Genomic DNA, 25205 nt, shown 5'->3' on the forward strand with positions numbered 1-25205 from the left:
CTTGGGTGCCACATATTTTATACAGCTGAGAAAGCTGCGGTTGTGATCCAGAACTTTGGTAGGTATTTTATTTTATGTCATATAAATACTCTGAATAGATGCGGTTACTGATGTCAGATGAATGCATATTCAGGAGCCTCTATGCCATTGTGCACAGTGAGAGCTCCCGGGTTGTCCAGGCCAAAGCAGGGCTGGACATAATTTCGGAAGTGACAGTGGAAGGTGTGTAGGTGTTGCTCCAGATCCACATTAAAAAAGGATAGAGTCCCCCTGTCGTAGTCCAGTGCCACTCCTATCCGCACTGGATTCACTGTGAGCCTCAGGTCGGGGCTCCAACCGCTGTGCAGAAACTCGTACTTATGCCTAAGAAAGAAAGAAAGAGAGAGCAACATTATGATCGTGTACCGCAAACATGTTCTAAATATAAAACTTTTTCTCTCATCCTGTTGCAACAATGGTCCAACTCTGTCAGCCATTAGTAAAGCAGATGTTGAATCATAAGCAGCAGCAGCGGTGGCAGCAGGATTTCATATGGCCATGGATTAAATAAAATGAGAAACGTGTTCGTTAAGTTGTGCGTAGGCAGAATCAGCAGGATGATGCCCACAATGAAAACCACATTCAGGGCTTGTGTGATACGCCTCACTATGATTTGCTAAATGTGACAATTCAACTGTCCTGCTTTGTTCTAAGAAGAGTTGCCATAGCAACACTTTTAAAGTAACAGATATTCAACTGTGGGCTTAGTTTTTTGCATAGAGCTGAAGCACAATTTTTGCTTAGGAAAGGAAAATTTCTAGTGGCTAAAAATACAGTCTTGGCCCAGTTTCCATGAACTGCAATCATAGTCTCTCAGAGGATCAGCATGCTAATTCTGGTATCAGATAGGCTGAGAAGTCTGCATCTCCTTGGTCTGTGTAATCCTGTGAAAATAAGTCAGTTTTTCCTTCCCAGCCCGCACAACACATGGGAATATCAAGTATATTTGAACAAATAAGCAGCAACCAAGGTTACTTAAACCTCTGTTTTGTTGAAATCTTGTTTATTTCATCATCTGGGGTCCAATAGACCCCACTGCTGTTTGTAAAAAGAATATAATTGTAAAATCAATGTTTTTGCTTTAAATTAGGGCTGGTTAATACGGAAAAAATCCAATATCAGGATATTTTTGACCAAATACTTATCAATATTGTGACAATATTGACCATTGGTGCTTTCACAAAATATTAACACAATGAGATTATTGATAATCATCAGCAATGTGGATAATAAAAAAAAGGAAAGGAAAATAATAGAACAGCTGGAACAGTCTGGTAAATTCAGAAAAAGGACATCACTTTACTGTAATGCAGCCTTGAAAACCAGGAAAAGACAACACTTGTGCCATATAATGATATCCAAACTCTAAGAAGATATCTAGTCTCATATCACAATATCTGTATAATAAAGATATATTGCCATGCCCTACTTTAAATGTTTAATTTTCTTCTGATTGTTAATAAAACCCTGTATGTCTCCTCTACAAACTTTGACTTTGTTGATAAAATACAGAAATCACCATAAAACAGTACATGAGGGTTAATAATCACCACAGTGAAGGTGTACGGGTACCTGGTTGGAGTGAGAATGTGCCTCATACACCAGGAAGTAATGTTGGCTCCGAGGTAGGAGTTCCTCTCTGTGTCCTCATACGCTACTCCAATTCTAAACTCTGTCAAGTCATCCACTTCAACTTCCCAGTAATGCCTGCCTCGCACTGGAATCAGATCCCCCAGGACAGCTACACAACTACACACACACACATTTCACATATGAACGTTCAAAAAGGGGGTATGTAACACATTTACATTGAAGGTATGTGCATACATAAATAAAGTAGACATGAGAAAACTTCAGATTATTTCTTTCTTTACCTGGTAAATGTGTCACCATCTATGGCCATCGCACTTATTGGCAGCTCCTCGTCTCCATAAAACATAGTGAAGCCGTCCTCGGATATGGACAGGCAGGGATGGGCAGTATCTTCCAGGAGATAGAAGAACGTACCTGCACATGTAAACAAACCTTGTTGATCATCACATGAATGTGCCAAAAAGCAGTGGTGGACAATAAGTAAGTTGATTTATTCAAGTACTGTTTTTGAGGTATTTATACTTTACCTGAGTATTTATTTGAGTTACAAGTTACTTCTCGGATGAAGATTTTACATACAAAACATGATCAGTTAATAAAATATGATACATTGCTCTAGATTAAACTAAATAACTATATGAATTAGTTCAAATTAGCTCCAATTTTAAATATTACATGTTAATGCATCAAAAATAATCATTCAGTAATATAAACAGTGACAGGGACATTCTGCATGAGTACTTTTACCACTGATACCTTAACACCCAAGTACATTTAAAGTACATTAATCCAAATTTTGAATGCAGGACTTGTGTATTTTAGTACCATGAGCAGACTGACCCGTGGTGCTTCTCACCTGTTGTGGAAACAGTTAAAACTTCACTCCTGTCACTGGGCCCACCGATGTTGACTGCTCTCACAGAGATGAGGTAACGTCGTCCTGTCTGCAGCTGGATCAGACACTGACAGGTGGGCACGGCAACTATAGACCTGAGCGATTAACCCATGGGACAACAGGCTGATATCACTTCCTCTTAAATATATCAAATGCACAATAATGACAATTCTTTGGGTTGGTTTTATTATTTCCATTACCCTATCGCTGTGTAAAGCCTTTAAAATAACATCTTTTCTAACGGCTTTTGAAATACCAGGTGGATAAATGAGGTGGTTAAAAAAGGAACTTTGTCATATCTGGAACATGGGCCCCATTTTAGTCAAGGGAATTTCCATTAAATGATGGGCTTTAACTATTCTCTGAAGTGACCAGATGAAAAATGAAAATGACCCCAAATGTGAGGACAGTATTCTAGCTGAGGCTAACAGTGCTGCAGGAGCTGCGGCTAAGAATAGATTTTCTAGGACAGAGTGTGTCTTGATTCAGCAGCTCTATATCCATGGGACCTCAAAAATCCCAGGCAAGCACTAACACAGGCTTGTTTATGGATGTATTGAAGCAAAAGCCTTATTAAAAGGATCGGCCAGTGAAGACAAATATCATGGGGTGCTGCATCTTTGAAGCTCTGTACTTTCACTGGGCCACTTTTGTTTATACTGAGATATTTTTACTTTGCGTGTGAACTTAAAGGATAAGGCTGGTTATTTGCTATATTTTTCTTATTGTCAACAAATCTGATGTGCAGAGCCAAACCAACAATGAATTGATGCTACTTACAAGTATTGTGTGTGTATCCAAAGCCTGATATATCTTATTCCTCTGTGCCGTAGACCTCCATTGTTGTCCAAAAGCTGTTAAAAACAGAGACTGAAAACATGATAGTTTTGAGCAGAAGCAGGCATGAATTTCCTTGACTTTCCTAATGTTATATTTGTAGTTTGTTGTCACAATCCTTGTGAATTATGTGTATTGGGGGCATTATCATAATTATTATCTGCAATGCAAGCCCCCAATTAAAGCTTGGCAAGCCGCATGAGGCTTGTGAGCTGCGCAATGAGTAACACTGCTCTGGAGAATGAAAATGTGATGGCTGTTATTAGTCTTTGGAGATGTTTCTAAACCAACTACCATGACTGTAGTCTTTGTGATGAAGGAACTTGTCACCCAGTGCAACGATGTGGCTCATTGATGTTGTTTTTAATAGTTTTTGGACGACAATGGAGGTCTATGGCACAGAGGAATAAGATATATCAGGATTCACACACAATACTTGTAAGTAGGATGAGTTCATTGTTGGTTTGGCTTTGCACATGTTGACAATAAGAAAAATACAGAAAATCACCAGCCATGTCTTCTAAATTTTGAGCTTGTCTGTCTGATATGATATACTGCAGGTGTGTGATATTAACAACACAGCTCTTACTCAGTAATACCGCTCTCAGTACCCATCTCACTGAGCTCCACGGTGTAGGAGTCAACAGGGTTGGTGTTTCCTGACTCCCAGCGGATCAGAGCAGCCTCTGGACAGCTAGTGCACTCCCTCTGCTTGATCACTGGAGGCGACGGCACTACGGAGAGAGGAATCAACGATTTTCTTTCTAATCAAATGTCAATCATGTGACGCTGAAGTGGTCACAAACAGACAGAAGTACATCTGAAAACAGATTTTGGAGGACAACCTGAGAACGATTATTTCACCTGTCACAAGTTTAATGACTCTTCATGTAGTTGTAGGAGTATCCTTTATTACCTGTCATGTATAAGGCCTTCTCACTCGATGGGCTGATGCCTGTAGTGTTGGTAGCCGTCACCCAGAGCTCGTACTGAGCATTGGGCAGCAGATCTGTCACAGTGCAGTGGGTCTCCTTCACTTTTACCTTGCTTTCTGAAAAGCGAGCACAGATTTAATTGTTGGGTTTTTTTTGTTTTTTTCTTTTAAATGGATCCCTCCAAGAAACCAGAGTGAGTCCCACATCAATAAATACTATTTCAACAGTAGATGGTGTTATCATGCAATATGAATGTGCAGTCAGTTTCCCTGCGCGTTATACCATGTGGTGCACAGGTGCTGTCTGCTGGTGTGTCCTCCAGCACAGGTCTGTAGTACAGCTCATAGTACTCCACAGTGTCGTCAGAGAACAAGCTCCAGCACACACGAAGGGACGTCTGTGTGGCAGAGTTGGGCATCTGGGGGTTGATAACTGGGGCAGATGGAGCTGGAGGTCATAGGACAAACATTATGAATCCAATATTTTACAAGTTATACAAGTTATACAATCAGAAGCACTAAGATAACTGTGCAGTTGCAATTTTGCATTAAGAACAATACGTTATGATATAGTTTTGTATTTAGGCTCAACACTGACGCTTGGTTTTCATTCATTAGGATTCATATCTTTATCCTAAATATATGGCAACACTTCCTGAAGTGTAGATTTTTAAAATCAAGCAAATGGTCTAGAAAACACACATGCATCAACAGGACGTGTGATCAAAAACATTCAAATGTGAAAGTGAATGTGGGACAAGTATCATAGTGAGATCATTTCCAGCAGAGAATGAGAAGCACAGTGCTCCGCATGTGTTCAACACTTGATTATTATTACACTGTGTGTAAAACTACAAAGCTAGTAAGTTGCTGCTCAGCAAACTGAGTGTTCAGCAAGTTCACAAACACTTTTTTACTGATTAATTTATTCATTCAAGTATCTAACTGTATCATCTACACTTTATTGACACAGTCACTGATAGGTGATAGATGAACTGGAGGTGCAATTTGGAAATCAGACCTGGAACAACATTGATGGAGTCCATCATGGTTTTGACATCTGACAGGTCGGAGGCAAGTGGTGGGTTAAAGTCAAGAGCTGTAGACAACGTGAGGTCAACCTCCTCTTTGGCAAATTCTTCAATTCTGGTGAGATACAAAAAAAACAAAACAAAACAAAACTCAAGGCATCTTGTGTCATCATGCCATTCATCTGGATCAGTATATATAATATATGTAGTTACACAATATTAGATGAAACTACATGCAAAATGACTTGGAAACATGTTATTAGTCATGTGCCATTAATGGTTAGTCTTTCAAAATCACACTTCAGTCACCAGCAGTACTGTGTCACACCATGTTAGGCGTACTCGTTGATCAGCATCGTATTTACCTTTTAATGGCGGGAATAACTGTCTGTCAATAAATGCCAAAGAGAGCAATTCAACCACACAGTAAATAAACACAGAGATACTAATAAATATATTGTACCACAATCATTTAGTCTGTGTTTTATTCCACGTTAAGACCATGAGAGCAAAAAACTTGGAGCTGTTTATCAGCACAAATCCAACTGTAATCTGCATATTGCTATTTGTCTGTTTGAGGAAAACACAGCACAAAGACAAAAGCAAGGACACCTTCAGGAAAAGCCTTTTGTCCTGGCCGCGGTAGATCTCCTGGGCCGCCTCAATGAGCTCCTTAGAGGCATCCAGCGCCTGACCACAAGCCAGCAGCTGATTGTACAAAGCTTCCAGCTTACTCTTCTTCTCCTCCTCCAGTCCAGCCGCCCTCTCGTCATACCGCTGAGACAACGTCTGTAGCACATCGTTATAGTGCTGCTCCAAGTGCTGCTCCTGACGGCCAAAATTCTCCTGTGCATACGTTTATATCATTTAGTGAGTTCCACATTTGTTTTACATTAAACAAAATATGGAAAGATGAGAAAAATGAATGACATGGATGTGTTTGTCTCTTCAGCTCAGGCCCTCCTGGGGACACACACACATACTTTCCAGTTACCAAACTTTCTCTGGTACAAACTGAAATCTGACATCTTGATCTTTTTTTCAGGCTTTAGGGTTCAATAAAATAATGACAAAAACCTGAAAACAAAAGTGTTCCCATGTGCTCACACAGCCGCAACATAATACATCAATGTCAAAACAGATTGTAGCAATCTGTTTCATTAAACTTAAAAGACTGACATTTACCTCCACAGTGAGGAAGATTTCCTCCAGATGACCTGCAAAGTTCTCCATCTCTGCAACCTTCCCTTGCAAGTGATTTCTGGTCGTATTGATCTCATTCTAAAAAAACATTGAAAGTCATAATTTCTCTGTTTAATTCAAACCAATAACACAGCTAGAGACCATTTTTCAGCCTGGCCTGTGCTTTCAGGACTTTCTGCTCATGTCTGTAGCTTGGTATAAAACAACTTTCATGTGGACAGCTCCATCTTCTGGGAATTAGCTACAAAGAAATCTGTCACTAGCAACAGTTTTAATACAAAGTCATGGCCATTTGTAGGGGGAACAAATTGATCATTTTAATTTATATTTGTCAAGAAATAGGGAGTTTTATGCCTTGCTTTTACAGAGATCTTCTGGGAATGTTGGTTCAGTGTTTATGCTGCCGTTTTCACAAAGACCCTGTGAAAACGGCAGTAAATGTGAAATAAACTCCAAGAAACCAGGGGTCAAATACAATAAAACAAAATTCATACACCATGGGCAAAAACTGCGTTAACCTTCCCACCTCAGTTTCTTCCTCCTTAAATACATCATCATCATGTCCATCTTCTGCCTCGGTGGAAGATGGGGTGCTGCCCTCATAGGGCTCAAAACGAAGGGACTCGTTGGTATCCATAGAGAACCGCTGTAAGGTGTACATGTCTCGGGTCGCCCTCTCTCCTTCGTCTCTGGAGGGCTCCATGGTGGTCGACTCTCTGCTCAACTCCTGGTGCTCGGCTTCCTCTGCAATCACATCCAGTCTACCTCCTCTGATATCATACAGATCCATGAGGAGAGTGACTGCGGCAGGACAGAGGTTTACAACTCATTTAAGATTCAAATTTCTTCAATTTTTCCCTTGAATTCCTAAGTATGTCTATCTCTACATCAACAGCAATTTAAAATAATAGTCTAAAAATCCTGTATCAAATAATAACTGAGCAGAATGAAAACAACAACATGAGATCTGAAAACTACACTCTTCATACTAGAAACAAGTGACTTGCCTGTGCAGAACAATCAAAAGTTTTCATAATGAATGAGCAGCTGGTGGTAAATTTACCTGGATTATTCAGGAAATCAGTCTGTTCTAAACAACCATTTCAGGCCAACAGTGGTGCCCGACAAGCCAACTCTGTAAGCAGTTCAGACTACACCCAGAAGCTGTGATAAAAATAGATGGGAGTCAGGCTGCTCAAATGTCACAGGCATGTTAGACTTCCATGTTAGATGTTATTTACTGAGTAAAACATATTCTTGTGATTAATTGGTGACCTGAGCTTTTTAGGTAACAGTGTAAAACACTTGTAATTAGTGTCAGTTTCGGCATATCTATTCATTGCTTTGATATTAAGAGGTGGAATTCCCCAAACATGTGATTCAAAGGTCAAAGTGCAACACAATACGCGACCATTATGGTGCCTTCACGGCTCCTCGTAAAATCCCAAATGAGGCCATTTAAACATTTCTGATCGGTGATTATGTGAATGTAAACAACGTCTGCCTTTTTTTAGTGCTCCAGTCTTACAAATTAGTGGCTGATATTTTTTCCATGCGTATTATTTTTGATATATAAATCAAGCAGCACTAAGTTTTCATACACTTGGAGGAAGATTAATGGGGAGAAAATGGGTATAAGCAATAGAAGCGATGTTTTACTTAGCTTCTTACAATAACAACAATAATAATAATAATAATAATAATAATAATAATAACAACAACAACAACAACAGCAACAACAACAATAATAATAATGATAATAATAATAATAAGAAGAACAATAGTAACAATAGTAATAATAGTAATATATTTAATTTGTACTGCACTTTTCATTCGTGGTGAATCTCAAAGTGCTACAGCTTTTAAAAAAAACCAAAAAAAAAAACCAAACACAACATAAAGAAAATAATAAGAGTTGAGATGCATCAAATAATTGATAATAAATTATCCACGTAATATGTACAAAACTTGACTGATTCTATTTCATCCTCTACTTCAATATTGTTTTCAGTAAATGTAATAATAACATACTTTAACGATATATTTGTCGCTTTGTGAAACCGTTAACGTTTGTTTTCCCAACATTTCCGATATCTCTTAGGTGCCTGAAGGCAGCTTACGTCACGCAAATGGCGGACGTTGTAAACAGAGCCAGCAGCTTCGAGGACTGCCGAAGTGAAACAGCTCTTTTTTAAAAGATGAATAGCATAGAATACGAGCGATTAGACAGCCTAGATGGCTGGGTGGCCGTTAAAAGCAACATATTTGAGGAAACAGAGACGTTTAAGCTGGGGTTTATCGTACAGTGGAACGTCATCGAGTGTAAGTTCGCTGTCACCTGCCACAACCGGACGTTACAACGGCAAAAACGAAAAGCCGAAGTTGCCGTTGGCGACGCTCAGATGAGCTGGGCTGGACTCTTCTCCGTAAGTGATTTGAAACATATCCATCAGCAGTTTACATGCGTCGCCGATGTCCTGGCTGCCTGCTTCCCGGACTTGTCGGAGTTTGAGGAGGGCAACATTTGGGACCTGCTCTTCCTGAGTCGGAGGTCAGGTCAAGAAGATGACGACGAACGTGACTTTGACACACCGTGTCGGAGGCTCGAGAAGTATTTCAGCGCGGCGATTGACATCTGCGGACGGAAGATCGTTCTCGACACGCTGTTCACCCAAGATGAGCGAGACGTCGAGGAGTACTTTGAAAACCTGCAGGAGTTCAAAAGGAAAACCATGCAGGAGGAGATGTCGAGGGCCAAGGGTCACCTGCGACAGGTGAGGGGGTTGTAAAAGGGGCGAGTGGGGTCCCCTTTCTCTTTTTTCTGTTTTATGGCAACCAGCGTTAAGGTGCATTACCGCCACCTGCTATGTTGGAGTGTGAACCAGAGTTATCTGTCCTCAAACCAGTGGTTCTCAAAGTGGGGTCCAGGGACCCCCAGGGCTCCTTCAGGTGGTTCCAGGGGGTCCCCATAAAAATAATTTATTCTCACTATACTGTAATTCCATCTATAAGTAACACAATGGCAGAATGTATGACTATTCTGGTCATGGGTTTCATACACTTTCTGTAGTAAAATATCTTTTCTGTAAAAAAAAAATCTTATCAGATGGGGACCCTGGGACAAAATCTTATCAAATGGGGGTCTGTGGGCGAATTTGTGCCAGTGTAGGGGTCCTTAATGTGAAAAAGTTTGAGAACCACTGCCTTCAACAAACAAACACAAGAAAATAAAAACGAATTAAATAGAAAAAACTACAGTATTTCACTGAACACTAAATTCTTTTGAATTGGCAACAAATTCACCTTTTGGATTTTATTTCTGCTCTTTTTAAGTTGTCAAGTTGGATAGTAAAATGTCTGTATGCTCTGTATTTACCTCATGTTACCCTGCAGGTCTAGCACCTCACAGTGGTGGTGCGAAACCGAAAGCAGACTTCTAATGACGCAGCAACCCTTTGGTGTTTATTTCTTTTTATCAGCTGAAGTATTGTGCAACACCACATACACTCACTGCTTCATGTTTGGTTGTCAGTCTGTGAGTTTCACCTGCACTTTGACACAATTTAAACACAAAAATGTAATGTGACTGTCTGTTTACTGGGTGATAGTGAAATCCAGTACAACAATTCCACAAACCCAAAGACTTGAGACAAAGGAAAGAACGCAGCTGGTGTACACATTAACATCTGTACCATCTAATGCAGTTCAGTACAGTAGTCCTGCAGTAAATACCACCTTTTGTAATGATCCTATAATGTTCAGTTTCAAGCTAGGCCATAGTTTGTGGTTTTATTTCTTTAATTAGCATTATATCTTACAGTTTAACCCAATATTTTGTCCCTTATATATAATTTAAGAGGGCAAGTGAGGGAATTAAGTTGTGCAGGTGAACGTTTTTGTGCCCCCCCATGTATCTCCCATTTACTTATGATGAAATCATATATCAAAAGTCTTGTTTTTGTACTTATTTCTTAGTCCCTAAGAAAAGGACTAGCTAACAGAGCTGTATATTTTAATTACACTGTATATGTAAAGCCCAACTAGGGTCAAGAGTTGACAATTAGCAATAGCTATAAACTCTCTGTGAAGCACATCAGTTTCATGCTCTGTGTTAAATTGCATCATCCGTTTCAAATAACATAAAATATAAATAAAAAGCTGAGACTTGTCAAAGGCTGTTCAAGATCACAAGCCCATAGAAAATAAGGAAACACCCTATATTCGTAGGATGCTATGCATATATGGATTTGTAGTTTTTGCTGGTAACTCTGTTGGGAGAGTCATCAGTGTACATATTAATGTTATTCTCTAATATGTATGTCTTATGTTTGCCATTTGTGTTGACTGTAATGTTTAATGTTTGTTTGGGGATCCTAACAAATAAACAAAGCTCTCATTGATTAATTGCTTAGTCTATAAAATATCTGGAAAAAAAGTGAAAATCACAGTTTCACTAAGAGTCCAAGGTGACGTCTTCAAGTTGCTTATTTTTTCTGACCAATAGTCCGAAACCCACAAATATTCAGTTTACAATGATATGAAACAGAAAATTCTCTGACTGGAGAAACTGAAATCAGAGAATATTTGGTAGTTTTTGTTTAAAAAATGTCTTAAACCACCAATCAGTTATCAAAATAGTTGCAGACTAATCAATGATTGACAAAGCGATTCACCGACTAATCGTCGCAGCTCTACTAATTTTAGTCTTCATCAGAAAGTTTCTTGACACATAACAGAGCTTAGATTTGTTTGTTTTATTGTTGTGCTTAGATTTGATCGGTATGGAGAACAGTTATTCCACATCATCTACAATATGAATAGTCATACAGAAGAAAGACTGGGCTGTGGGCTCGGAGAATAAACCCAAGTAATGATGATTATGTCTTCTCTACTCACAGCTGCTGCAGAGTCATGGCAGTGCTGACCGAATGGTTGCGCTGCTCAGCATCTATGAGGATGAGGATGAGGCCTACCAGGACCTGGCCACTGTGGCCACCACCTTCTTCCAGTACCTGCTGCAACCTTTCAGGGACATGAGAGAGCTGGCCTGCCTCTACAAGTTGGAGATCCTGGTAAATATGAGCACATTACTTAAAGGGGAACACCGCCAATTTTACACATCAGTGTTTGTTTACAGGTCTTGGGTGGTACAGCAGCATGTGTGAAAAAAGGCGTGTAAAGCGTTGGTTAAAGACGTCAGTTCAGGCTGAAGACTGAAAGAAAGAAGTGAGGTTACCGGATCTTTGTAGCCCGCTCCTCATCTCTGTTTCAGGCTAGCAATTCGAGGCTACATTAGCTGCTACTAGCATAACACACCCAAATCTGTACCGTCCAAGCCCCCAGGAGCAGCACCGGGCTTTGAAGACAATTTGACATCGTGGCCAAACGGTGGAATTACAACTTCTGGGTCTTACAGGGGCCCAAAAAGCATTTTTCCTGCACATAATCATGGGAAACGGAACGGGAACGGCTGTAAAATGGTGGATAGTTTCTTTTTGAGTGTCACAACCCCTTCGAAATGACTTGTTTCACTATCAGAATTTGATACATTTTGATCACAAGTCTTGAAGAGCTACACGATTGAATTGTTTTATCCCCATTCAAGTTAGCCACATGGCTAAACCGTAAGTTAACTGTCTCAACCAGTGGAAGTCTCTAGTGAGCACGCTCCATGGGCGCATCGGGCTCATAGAGCGTAGGCAGTATGTTTTCATCCGGGTAGTTTCTTTACAGTGGGAAGTGGCTTTTTTGGCTTTATGCGCAACTGAACAGCTTTCATAGGAATGAACGGGGCCCCGCCTCCAACACTGTATCCACTTCTCTTTATACATCCATGGTAAAGTCAAATGAATTGAGTCAAGATGGATTGTGGGTAATGTAGGCGACTTCTTTTTTGTGAGTAGTGGAATTTTATAAATTTCAATTAAATAAATTGAATCAATTAAATTAAAATTGTTGGCTCTTTTGAGATGTCATATACATTTATGTTTAGGTACAGGTTAACATTGAAATATTGGATATACAGTAATATACTGTATAACATTTAACAAAATTGAAAGGGGAGCCTTGTGAAACCTTCTGAACTCAAAGGTCTTCTACAGGTTTTTATAAATTGAACACATTTCAAGTTCATGTGTGTCTGATACACGATGCCAGTTATTGTATCATATGCTCAAATAGTAAATCTCAATAGAAACTCAAATGTATTCTCCAGAGTCAGAGGTGACATCCTACATACTTTTTCCTGCCATCACTATGACTGTGCAACCACCAACATGCAGCCTTTTGTATTTCTGAAAAACACAATATTTCAATGCAGTCGGTGATCCCTGCAGGTGCCCTTTCATTCTGGGCTGTGCTGACCCTCGCAAAACATGGCACTAATGGAGTGATTCATCTCCATAGCGTTTTCCTTTCTCTCTCTGAACTGAAAGAAAAAAAAGTCGAATTTACATGTGGGTTAAGTAACTGTAAGAAGTCTGCTTTATGTCACTGAGTGTAAAACTGTCCACTGTTTTTCTGACCCTGGTTGGTTACAGAAATCTTTGGAGTTTGAGGACTTGGGTCCTAAGAGAATTGCAGCTCTGGAGAAGGAGGCGGAGGAATGGAGAACGAAAGCAGAAGACGCAGTCGCCTCAATCCAGGACATCACTGTCACCTACTTTGCACAGACTTCAAAGGCTCTAGCTGGTATGAGTTGCTGTGTTTATTTCTCTTAATTGTCTGTTAATGACTTCATTAATGACTTTTATGTGTCATTCCTCAGCACACATGAAAAGGAGCATTAGAGCCACAAGTAGCATTGCAGCTACACACAACATGTTTATTATATATATTATGTAATAATCAAATAATTAAAACCCACAAACTAATATATCTAACATTGTAAACCTATTAATTGGGTGGTTTCCTTTTAAAACTTGTTATTGTGTTGTTGTTCATGTACTTTTGTAGGATGCAGACATGTATAACACACTCTTGTGTACGTGTTCAGGTATGTTAAAGCAGATGGAGGAGGATAAGCGTCGTTTCGGAGCTGCTGCCTGGGCGTCTGCCGCTCCTAGACTAGAGAAACTACGCTTCCTATTGGCCAAAGAAACCCTGCAGCATATGAGAGCTGCAGAGATGTGCCTCAACCGCAAGAAAGACGGCATCAGAGAACGGGTGTGTGTGTGTGTCATACTATTTATTTGATTAACATAAACCACTCCTTTCCTAGTTGTTCCGTAATTGCTTGGCACACTCCGTGTTGGCATATTTACTCTTGACACAGTTGTAAGGCTTTCGTTGTTATTTAGATCTTTATTTCTAGTACCAAGGGTGACACCGCTTTTGTAGTGAAGTCTCTAGAGATTTGCCACAGTGCCTACTCGCTCTAGTGTATCTTTCACTTGGTATTCCAGTCTGATCTGAATCTCTGGCTGCTGTAATCCTTTGATCTATTTATAAAGCCTCTCTAAAAACACAGAGAATTCCCTCAATACACCCCCAAAACCTGCATGCATGAATAAGTGAGTGAGTCTGTCTCTGTGTGTGTGTGTGTGTGTGTGTGTGTGTGTATATACGTACTCTAAAATGTGCCAGCCACATGACTCTCTGTAAATAGAGAGAGTATACATCTAATGTCAGAATCAAAGTATTTTGGGGGAAACAGTAATGAATTACCTGCTGCTGTAGAGTGTCGTGCTGTGCATTTTGAGATTTAGAAGAGAGCAGAAAACACATTTAACACCTTCATGCGGCTGCATTATTCATCCATTAAGCTCTTTAAAAATCAGTTTCCAGGATGCTGGCGGTATCTACCACTGTGAAATCAACATGAGCCTTTACAGAGTGAAACAGCTGTGTGTGAGTGTTTATAATGAGATCAGTGAGCTACACCTACGCAGAACGTTGCGCTGGTGGCAGCAGAGCTCGGCGGCTCTGTTGACTGCGCCTGCAGATGTCACAGCGTGATGCCTTTACATTTAGTGTGTGTATATGTATGTTTGGAGCGAGCAGTGTATTATCTGGAATCAGTTGGCTCTCTAGTGTCATATCCAGTCATTCGGTGTATTTATGGATGACATAACTCAAAGTATTAAAGAGCATACATATGCCTTGAATGTGTAAGCTCATTAACTACATATCAAGCATATTCAGTTGTACTACTGAACATATCTACTTCCCAGATAGTAGCATCAGAATCAGCTCGCAGAGAGTGAAACTAGGTTATCCATCACGCACCATTAGCTTTATTTTTTTGTATTGAATTTTGGTTATTTTCACCTGGTGATGCAGTTTAAAGCAGGGACTATTTTTGAAAACTCCTTGTTTTCAAATTCAGGGACACTCAAGCATCTCAAATTTGAGGCAGCTGTCAAAAGACATCGCATTCACACAAGCAGTGGTGCCACAAAATGAAAAACCCAGAAGGCAATGAGAAGTGTTGATGTGGAGAATCTTCTTGCACCGAATAGGTTTCTGTTTGAAATGTAGTTCATTCAAGGCGTCTTTAAACATCAAGAAGAATTGGTTTGTCTTGTTTTTTTTAATAATTCCTGCTTGTAAATACATCATCATACAGTGCTAAAAAAATGACAAAATATTCATGTGAGAACAAGTTTCAAGTCTCTGTTAACCAGTAGCTCGATCCTGTAAAACTGCACTGTATGTATTCAATAGGCTGTAATATACAAAGCTACAGGTATGATCCTTTATGTGGCTGACTTGACGTTTTTCTTTGTTGTGGTACAGTTGGGCGGCTTGTCTGGCAGCGTCCAGAGCCAGAGAGCTGATTCTGCGTGTGTGTCCAAGGACGGCCAGCAGCAGGACACAGTGGATCAGCTGGAGCTGCAGTTCTATGAAACCCAACTAGAACTGTATGACGCCAAGTTCGAAATCCTGAAGAATGAGGAGCAGCTACTGGTGGCTCAGATAGACACCGTGCGAAGACAGATTAAAGGTATACTTACTGTAATCAATAAGCAGGACTGTTACTGTCATCTCTACTGTTACTATCAGCAGATGGGGAGGAGGAGGCGTTAAACATAAAACCTTTTTAGCAAAATCCAATCACTGAACTACAGTGCACCTTAAAACACTCATGCAACATAAATGTATAGATCTATAAAACACTATACAGTTAGGAACACTTGATTTTTAAGAAAATCATAACACCAGTTGTACAAAATGGCTCGGCTGAGAGAAAAGGCACAACGTTTCCACATGCTGTGAAACTTCAACTGGAGTCTAAAGTTCCTTTTACAAATCACCATCTGTACACACTGTATTCAAAATCACGAAATAATACGCTGAGTGACCACAAAAATAGAAACACTTGAACAAGGTAATGCTTTGTATTATAAAAGCTGCAGTAAGTACAAGCTTACTTAAAGGGTCGAGTCACCCAAGCCACAAACAAAACAAAAACAACAAAACACCGTCAACAGTGAGGTCTCAGAGATGGATTTATCAAAACTATGGTACATAAAACTGAAGCTATCTGCCTGGGTAAACACCACTAGAGGTAAAGGGGGGGAAATATCTTTCTTATTTTTTGAACTGTCCCTTTAAAACACTTGCTAGTAGTTTAGTATTTAAAAGTAATAGTTTGAAATACTTCTGTTTTTCTGGTCACTTCACATACTGTGCAAAGAGTTTACTTTGGGGAAATGTTAAATATTTCCCTAATTGCCCCTCCTGGGGAACGGGATGTTTGCTTCTAGGTTGTGTGTATGTACATGCAGTGACATCTGTGTGTGTGTGTGTGTGGTGACTTTGTGTTTTTCCTTACCTTGGCTGGTTTCAGGTTTATTTTCCAACTTAAGATGCCCATCAGTAGGCAAGACTCTCTCATGCCCTCGTTGGAAGATTTTTTAAGAAATCTACTTATTATATGTTATGTTACGTTACGTTGACACCAGAAGCCTTTCTAACTCACTAGTGACACAAGATAATATGCAGATCACCTGTAATTATAGTCAGTATGCAATAAGAAAGCAATAAGCTGGACTATTTAGATAACTCCAAAACTACCTTTCTCCTTTAATTCCTGTCATTATGCTGCTTCAATACATTTTCTACTGTAGTTCTTTGTTGTGCAAAAAACCCTTAAAAACCTTGATCTTTGCCCCACAAACTGTTTTTGTGCTGAAGTCTACCTTTCTTTTAACCCCTTAACCTGATAAAGGAAACTAGGTTTCCTGTTAGCATGTAGTTTCAGGAGTAAGTTTACCAGTGAGTAGGAGAAGGTCAAACCTGCAGAGCTGTAGTTGAGATCTGCAGAGCTGTAGTTGAGCTCGGGGTGAGACGCAGGTCAGACTCCGCTCTACTTGATGTGAACTTTGCATATTGTCATGCTATCCCTCCTCTGCTAGTTTAACTGGCCCATGAGTGTACAAAGGTGGTGTGTTAATGTAGTTGAGACATTGTGGGAACAACGGAGGAGTAAGTTCCCAAAATAATGCATAAAGCATCCTGTCATCACATGTTGAAGATGGAATCTGCTCCTAATGGAAATGAAAGAAGCTCTGGTTTAAGAATTACACTTGTTTTGATTTGCGGCAGCACCTGATGAACAGAGTTTGTGTTTTTTTAGAACTGAAGGAGGAGGTGGTCTACTATGACGTGTGCGAGGATCCCGAGGAGCTGCAGAGCATGGTCCACACAGGTATTCAACAAGCAAACTCCCCGGCCCTCAACCAGCTCAAAAGACGTCTGCAGACCTTGGAGACCAAGAGAGGCAACATCTGTGCCCGGCGAGCATACCTCCGCAACAAAAAGGTGCCATTGACATGAATTTTCTGACTGATAAAGTTTTAATGGCGTTTTGGTTTGTTTGGAGGGCAAACTTATGATCTGTGACATAAAAGCTAATTCATATTTACAACACTCACTCCATCACAGTAGAATTTGATATCAATCATAGTATAGCTCATGTCCACTGCTTCTTCTTTTACAGTTGTAAACAATAATGAAAGAGGATGTTGTAGCTTCTCTGTCTGCCCCCCCTCACATTCTCAACTGCTGTTTTTTTTACTATATTTTTATTATAATGTTTTATTTGTAGCTGACACGGTGATTTAAACACACTTGGTGCAGTCGGCATTTTCTCCTGCTGCTGCTGGCTACACGCTCATTTGTCTGATTAAAAAGATTTTATTGCTCAGATCAAACTAGAGACAATCCCCTGATTATAGGCTCACATGAAAGTAACCCACAGGGAACAAGAGTAACATGTATAAATATTTCACAATGCAATGAAAATGAAAAAGGGGGACCTAGTGAAATTTTCAAAAACACACTCCTAATTAACTGAGGCGTTATTTGACCTTCATCATCAATTTCACCTGCGTATTCTGAAGTGTGAAGGACATGTTTGCCTGAGCACCCTCTAATTTCTGAGCATGGTGTGTAAATGTAAAAGGTGCAACATGTATTTATGTTTTCTCTTACTTTAGGATCAGTGCATGGAGGCCCATGAGCAGAAGCATATCACAGCCAAGCAGAGCTCCATAGTCTTCACCCAGCATCATCAAGTCCACCTGGTACGTCACCACAGCAACGAGACAACCCATAGAGACGCTCCCACACCGGCACAAGCCGCAAATGAAGCTGGATCCAATTCTCTCTCTGTAATATTGCCCTCACTGTCTCCCTCCGCTGTCTGCAGAAACGAGAGAAGAAGAAAGAGGAGGAGCAGAAGAGGAAGGAGTGGGTTGACCAGGAGCGAGAGAAGACTCTGAGCAGATTACGATCCTTCAGAGAGGTCAGGCTCTTATTGTCTCTGCTCCGCCTCCCCCTTTAATAAAGCCCCACAGGCTCCTGCTTCATACCTTCTTAATTCAGTAGTTCATATCAAAATTAAAATGCAGCTATCAACTACACAGCTCCCACACCAGACAAAGTTCTGATGACAAAAGTGCTGTAAGTGGTTGGAAACAAGCTGCTACAAAGTTAAAGGTGCAGGAGCGCTGCCAGAGAGGAAGGTAAAAGACAAGGAAACAAAACTATTGTGATGTGGTGTTCACGCTATTTGGCTGAAAAGGAAACAATTCTGATATCAATGAATTGTGACAAAAATGTTCTGGTGGCAAAATATTACAATTGTAGTACAATTGAATACTACAATAATATAATTGAACAATAAACGTATTGTTCTTCACAGACTCCATAGCTCCCTTTGCTCCATTATATCCGGCTCGTCTGCCAGCTTGTGTGTTGCAAGGTTGTTAACAGTGGAGTCTGCTGAACATCCTTTTGTAATATCTCTAAATTATGTGCTTTCTTCTGAAGCATATACTGTTTTTTTTATCTTTTTGCATAGCAGCCAACATATAAACCAATACTGATATTCCTCTGTTAAGCTCTATCCATCCATCCATCCAATTTCCGACACTTATCAGAGACCGGGTCGTGGTAGCATCAGGAGGAAACCCAGACATCCTTCTCCCTGGCAACACCCTCCACCATCTCAAAGTGTTCCTAAGCCAGGAGAGTTATTTAATTCCTCCAGTGTGTTCTGGGTCTGCCCCAGGGTCTCCTAACAGTTGGACGTGCCCAGAACACCTCCAGAGGGAGGCGTCCAGGAGGCATCCTAACCAGGCGCCCAGCCCACGTCAGCTGGCTCCTTTCAACGTGAAGGAGCAGCGGCTCTAGTCTGAGCTCCCCCCCCCGATGTCAGAGCTCCTAAACCCTATCTCTAAAGCTGAGCCCAAACCCTCTCCAGAGGAAACTGATTGCAGTTGCTTGTATCCACGATCTCATTCGTTCAGTCACTACCCAAAGCTGGTGACCGTAGGTTTTTGGAGGATTTTGTAGTCTCATCTATACATTTTCCATATATGAAGCTCTAATATGTGGAAAACGTATAGATGATGAGACCGAAAGTTCAACCTTGACACCGAAAATAGCACAAACAATCTCACCACGACGTCCACTCAGTAGCTGTTCTGGAGTTTTCAACTGCATTACATCATCTTCCTCAGTAGATAATTTGCCCAGTTAACATGTAATTGTAAGATTAAACTATTCATTCCTCTTTTAAGGACTTCTCATCCATGTTGGCTTAAAAAATTGAGACTGAGTTCATTCTTGACCCTGAAAACAGCAACTGATCATCACACAACACTTTAAATGAATCCAGACTCCTCAGCTGTCCTTCCAATATTAAGAGCTGGAAGGCAAAGACTTCTCTGCATCTAAATGAATCAAGCTCTTTTATTTGGCCCCCACTTCCACGAAAGCTCCTCTAAAGTACAAACTTGGTGGTTAATCATCTAATATGAAGCCAAGTATTCAGGGTGGTACAATCATGCTTCCTACAGCAGAGGAAAATAACTAAAATCATCCTTCGTCATTTTTAACAGTTGCAGATCTTGAGAAAGTACTTCATGTCTTTCCTTGCTGCTGTAAATCTCTTCACTCCGGCCTTCGCCAAAAGTCAACAGCTCACCTAACTAACTCCAAAGTCTGTCGCTTTTAATAAACTCCAGGTAATCTGATCACATCACCTGCTTTCTTGCATCTTTGCACCGTCTCCTTCTGAGATTGAGAATTAATTGTAAGATTTTGTATCTTTTAAGGCTTTGCGTGGGCAGGCTCCTAGTTACATTGTTGATCTGTTACTCCCTCATGAGCCTCAGTGCAGAGATCTTCAGGAAGGGGTCACCAAGGTGTCCAGGCCACCAGGCCTTGGAAGTCCCTGTCTGAGCGTCCCAGGCTAGCCAAACACTTTTTAAATGACTTTTATTATAAAGCCTTATCTTAAATTTTACTATGGTTTTAACCTTTTATTTTGATTTCTTCTTCAAAATTTTTCTGGTAGTCAAATTATTTTAGGTTTTTTTTTTTTTGTTAAGTCTGTTTTATTGTTAAATGCTTAGTAACTTTATTCATATAGAGCCTTTCTAAACTATTATTATTATTCTTAAGACTGAAGAAGTTTGTGTGATGTGATTGAACTCTCCAGTACTGCTGCTAAGTGCACCCGCTGGTTAGATTGTTTTGTTAACCAATCAATTCTATGGATTGTTGTTTCTTTCTTGACGGTCCTAACAAATAGACCGACTCGAGTAGTTTGTGAAAAGGATTTATTTTCTCTTTGTGTCACCATCATGCATCACTTCAGTTTAATCTCAAGTCACCGTGAGACCTTTTTGAAACAAAAGAACATTTTGACGTGTGGGCGTCGTCGTGCGTCTTCGCCATCTCTCTCTGAACATGATACCAGATAATGTCGTTATTTCTAAATGTCTTCTTTCACTTCCCCTTCTGTCTTTCAAGAAGCGACAGGGTCAGTACATCCTGAAGACACCTCAGTCCAGGATGTCTTCCTCAGAGCTGCCGTGTCCCTCCCAGCCGCTGTCCATCATCAGCCTCGGCCCCTCTCCCTCCTCCGACGGACAGCCGTCCATCCGTCCTGCACCCAGACGCAAAAAAACACCCAAGAAACAGCAGCCTCAAGACATCCCTGTCCAAATATACTCTGCACCGCCACCTCCGACGACAAACATCCCCACTGTACCTCCTCCACCACCTCCTCCACCACCACCTCCTCTGCCTCCCCCACTGCCGCCCCCCGCCTTGCCTCCTCCACCCGTCAATGCTTCGCCTTCTTCAGGGGACACACCGATGCCTCTCAGTGAAAAAGAGGACCCTCCTTTCCCAGCCAAGAACATGCTCAAACAAAACATAGGTGAGAGAGAGACACATCTAATTCTGCTTTCTGTAGTATTGATCTGTAAATGATTAATCGGTGAGTCTCATTTTGAGCTCCCAGATCTATTAAAATTGTGAATGGAGCTAAAGTGTCTCCACTTCTTCACATGATGAGGAGAACCGTAACAGACATGGAGAAGGATGTGTGAATTTGTCTGACTGCAGGGAAGGTTGTGTTTGTTTGTTCCAGAGTGAAGTGTACTTGGAGTGTGTGTGTGTGTGTGCCTACTTGTACATGGTGTTCTGTCCTAAATTTCCAATTTCCCCCATGAGGCCAGAGGAGGCATTTACCTCAGTTGTGGTCCTGCTGATGCACACACTCAGCTGCAGGGAGACAGTGACGTCCAACACGATTTCATTTTTATGAGCTTTTGTGAAATGGAGGTCATTCCAGAGGAGGATGTTTTTGTTATGCAGCAGTGAGAACCTGGGAAAGCTCTGTAAAAAATGTTTTAGCTGCTTAATCAGCAGTGAAATTAAAACATTATTGCACACCCGAGAGAGCATATAATCAGCACATTTGATGTTTAAGTTGACGAGAGGTTAACTTCAGAATGAATTCTTGACAGTTTGTCTCATTTACTTCCAGTGCAGATTCTTAGATGGTTGTAAAACTTGCTGTTTTCCTTCACTGTTGCATCATTTTAGGGACGATGGATGAAGTGTTGGCCTCACTGCAGCGTGGACAGATCCAGCTTCGAAAGGTCCCCGCTCCCAGGACAGCGACCCTGGCTGAGGACCCGAGGAGCAGCCTGATGTCTGCCATCCGACAGGGAGTCACACTGAAGAAGGTGAGGTGTTCTATGATGGAGACCGTGCTTCAGCCTTGTTTAAATCATACATCTGGTAATATTGTAATATAAAAAAATGTAAATGAGCCTCACTGTTACCATCAACATGGACACGTCAGTTTATTTTGTCTCACATACACCGTCCAGCTCACTAGAGCACCAAATGTCTATTTATCCAAAACTGAAAATAGTCCCTAACAAATGGACTCTTCACTCCTGTGTGTGTAACATTTGCTAAAAGTGGCCAGCTGTTTGAGGAAACTACTGCGCCTTTTAAAAATATAATAGTATATAACCCGGTTTTAAAGATTTATATCTTAAGTAGGAAGTGAGGAAGTAGCCTCAGGGTTTAGACACAGTCGGGATGTTGGAAAGTATTGAAAGACGGACTAATGTATTGGTTCTGGTCTGTTCATGGGATTTATTGATAATAACAGAAATATAGAATATTACCAGCCTTTTCTCACATTGATCATACACAGTCCAGCTATATACTAGTTTTGACCTAGTTTTGTTTATAGTGTGTTGAAAACTGAAAACGGCTGCAAACCAGGTTTCCCAAGGTGACAGTTGGTGACTGATACTTTGGCTCACCTGACGACAGTTCGGACAATGAACAAGACTCAACTAGATGAGAGTCGACAGCCGAGCTAGCAGCTCTGTGAGGTTGTCAGGGTGTTTTACAAAAAGACATTTTTACCTGCTGGTGACGTTAGAGGGAAAGTAAAGCGTCGGTAGGGTTCATCCTGCGGGGACCATGAATGACCAACACTGCCATCTCTAGAACTACACCGCTACTGTGGCTAAACGAAACCACCCACTAAAATGAAGTTTTAGACACCAATTTATCATAGAAATATTACGTAAAATCAGTTTTCTTTGCTCGTATGTGTGTAGAATAAGCTACAAGTGTTGATTGACTCTGCCTTTGTTGAAATGTTTCGGCCAGTCAGCTTCCTGTTACGATCCAAAGATCTTATCATAAAGAGTTTGAGATGATAGAAAAAGCGAGAACAAAACGCACTTCTATGAATATTACTGACTGAAGCACTCAGATGTTATCGTCTCATGAAACCACTTACATAGTGTGACGGCTGATCTTAATGGACCTTTTCTGCAGACGTTTTGACTCATCAAACACCAGCGTGATTAGTATCATTAATCATGGCTGCTTTCCATTCATGTGTGGCCCCCCGTGTGTTGTGCACGCAGGCTTACTGACACCGACGTCATTACTGTTATTAGTTCCTGCTATGACAAGTCCAAGTGTGTTTTTTTTAAATAGCCACCAAAGACGAACCCCGAAGAAAAACTGACACGAAGTTGAATGTTGTCGTGTTTTAGGTGGTTCCAGCGCGCTCAGAAGTCCAGAGCAGCGGAGACAACGAGCTGGAGCGCAGCATCAAAGCCGCCATGATGAGGATGAAGAAGGTGTCGGCCGACTCTGACGAGGAGGAGGAACGAGGAGACGATGAGACACAGAGTGGAGACTGGGACAGCTGAGAACACACATGCACACATACACACACAATGATGAAGCTACTCTTACATCACCCTGCTGTTCTCAGCTACAGTTTAAAGATGCTGCCACGTTATCGTCCTCAAAAGCTTCTTTGACAAGGACGGGATCACGCCGCCTCTGAATTCGATATCGCTGTTTGCTGAAGTCGTAATCATCTTTGTCTTTTCATAAATAGCTCCGAGATGTTGTAACACATCCCAAACTGCTGAAATTCAATTTAACAGAAAGTGGCAAAAAAAAAAAAAATCAGGATTTTAATCTTTAATCTGCAGAAATCCCAAACTGAAGGAATGAGGTTTTCAGCTTCATCAGTTATTTAGAAGAAAAGCCAAACATTCGTACTGTAGTCCAGCAAGTAAATGATTGAATTGGCCTGTTGTGAGACTGTCACACAGCAGGGGGAAGAGACGACTACACTACAAAACTCCACTGGCACAAATACTCTTGTTTCCTACACTGCTTATTCTAAACTCAGCTGACATCTGTTATTTTGAATGTAATAAAATCTCAACAATTATTATATTTTGGATTTGATCCAACAAGGGCTACAGAAAAAACGGAGTTTTGTAGTTTTTTTTTGCATTTTATTACTTACAAGAGGAAGAGTGATGTCCTGAAGTGCAGTGTTAATTATTTACAGGCTATATGTCTAAAGTCTACATTATTGTTTGTGTTACAGGTTTTTCACTCGTTCTGTCCTCGTTTTTCTTGTTGCGTCAGAAACTTGTAAATGTTTTAGTCTCAGTTTAGGTGCAATTTATGTGTTCTGATATTTCTTCCTCTATGATGCCATAACCAATGAAATGACAAGTGAATGCTAATTTTTTTTTTTTTTTTAAAAAAACAACCAATACTTCACTTTATTGCATAAATGTCCACAACTCGGTTTATCTGTTCATTGTTGAATCCTCAGAAAAGCTGACAGGTTATTTTGGGCAAACTTTGTACTTATGACCTTTGAACCTGTGACACAGAGCACTTGACTTACCTGAAGCCCTCAAAAAGGTGAAGGTCTAATGTATTATGTACAAATGATTAAAAAAATATATAATACTGTATGGCAAGAAACACTTAAATGGTTTGCAGATGAAATTATTAACTGCTGCACTTTGTTTTAAAACCTTTTGATTCTGCAAAGATTCATGTGTCCAGACGTGTGTGTGTTACAAGTGAGCTGATGACGGCTGGAACACGGTTACACTGCTGTGTTTAAACAAATAAATGCAAAACACATTAGATCAAATATGTGCATTGTTGATCATTTTCTTTTTGATTTAAAATCTTTTTATTTGACATGTGAACTTGTGGGTCGCTCTCACTGGCCCCCTGATCTCCACAAGTTATCCGTACCCGGCTGTAACCAAGCCTCTGTTTGTTAAATGAGACACATCATTTAAAGAGAGGTCTTATCAACTTATGCCGGTGTATCCCGGTGTGAGTGCGCTTTGCTGGATTTGTAGCCCACATGATGATGAGTCATATTGTAATATCCATCCTGGCAGCCGTCGCTCTCAAATATTTCTCTTGCAGTGACAGCTCAGACAACCCCAGCCAGCTGTGATTGGTTTATTCAGCTCTGTGTACTTAGAGAGCTGCCGCTGGCTGCTCTTGAACATCATCTTGTTTGCAGGGCTGCCGTCTCTCTGCATTTGTCAGGTTT

The 25205-nt window shown here is 40.6% G+C and overlaps 2 protein-coding genes across 3 annotated transcripts; one reads left to right on the plus strand and one right to left on the minus strand.

Annotated features, from left to right (window-relative positions):
* Position 1: 1 nt before the first annotated feature.
* On the minus strand, positions 2-8976 carry LOC137179993 (fibronectin type III and SPRY domain-containing protein 2). Of its 2 annotated transcripts, none has more exons than XM_067585145.1 (13): positions 8871-8976; positions 7059-7333; positions 6515-6610; positions 5942-6175; positions 5695-5717; positions 5320-5444; positions 4582-4746; positions 4281-4415; positions 3954-4098; positions 2489-2622; positions 1914-2046; positions 1612-1788; positions 2-363 (listed from the first exon to the last, which is right to left on the minus strand). In XM_067585145.1, exons 2-13 carry the CDS (start codon positions 7320-7322, stop codon positions 114-116), a joined length of 1881 nt encoding a protein of 626 aa, XP_067441246.1. In that variant the 5' UTR covers positions 7323-7333; positions 8871-8976; the 3' UTR covers positions 2-113. The 2 variants fall into 2 exon arrangements, with proteins under 2 accessions (XP_067441246.1, XP_067441237.1); XM_067585136.1 differs by lacking the exon at positions 8871-8976 and adding an exon at positions 7596-7696.
* Positions 8655-24377, plus strand: LOC137179977 (WASP homolog-associated protein with actin, membranes and microtubules). The gene is made up of 11 exons (XM_067585112.1): positions 8655-9306; positions 11431-11604; positions 13072-13222; positions 13527-13696; positions 15269-15476; positions 17112-17296; positions 17974-18060; positions 18186-18281; positions 20798-21209; positions 21881-22023; positions 23368-24377. Exons 1-11 carry the CDS (start codon positions 8731-8733, stop codon positions 23524-23526), a joined length of 2361 nt encoding a protein of 786 aa, XP_067441213.1. The 5' UTR covers positions 8655-8730; the 3' UTR covers positions 23527-24377.
* Positions 24378-25205: the final 828 nt, after the last annotated feature.

Source organism: Thunnus thynnus, chromosome 1 (assembly GCF_963924715.1).
Source record: "Thunnus thynnus chromosome 1, fThuThy2.1, whole genome shotgun sequence".
Lineage (NCBI taxonomy): Eukaryota > Metazoa > Chordata > Actinopteri > Scombriformes > Scombridae > Thunnus > Thunnus thynnus.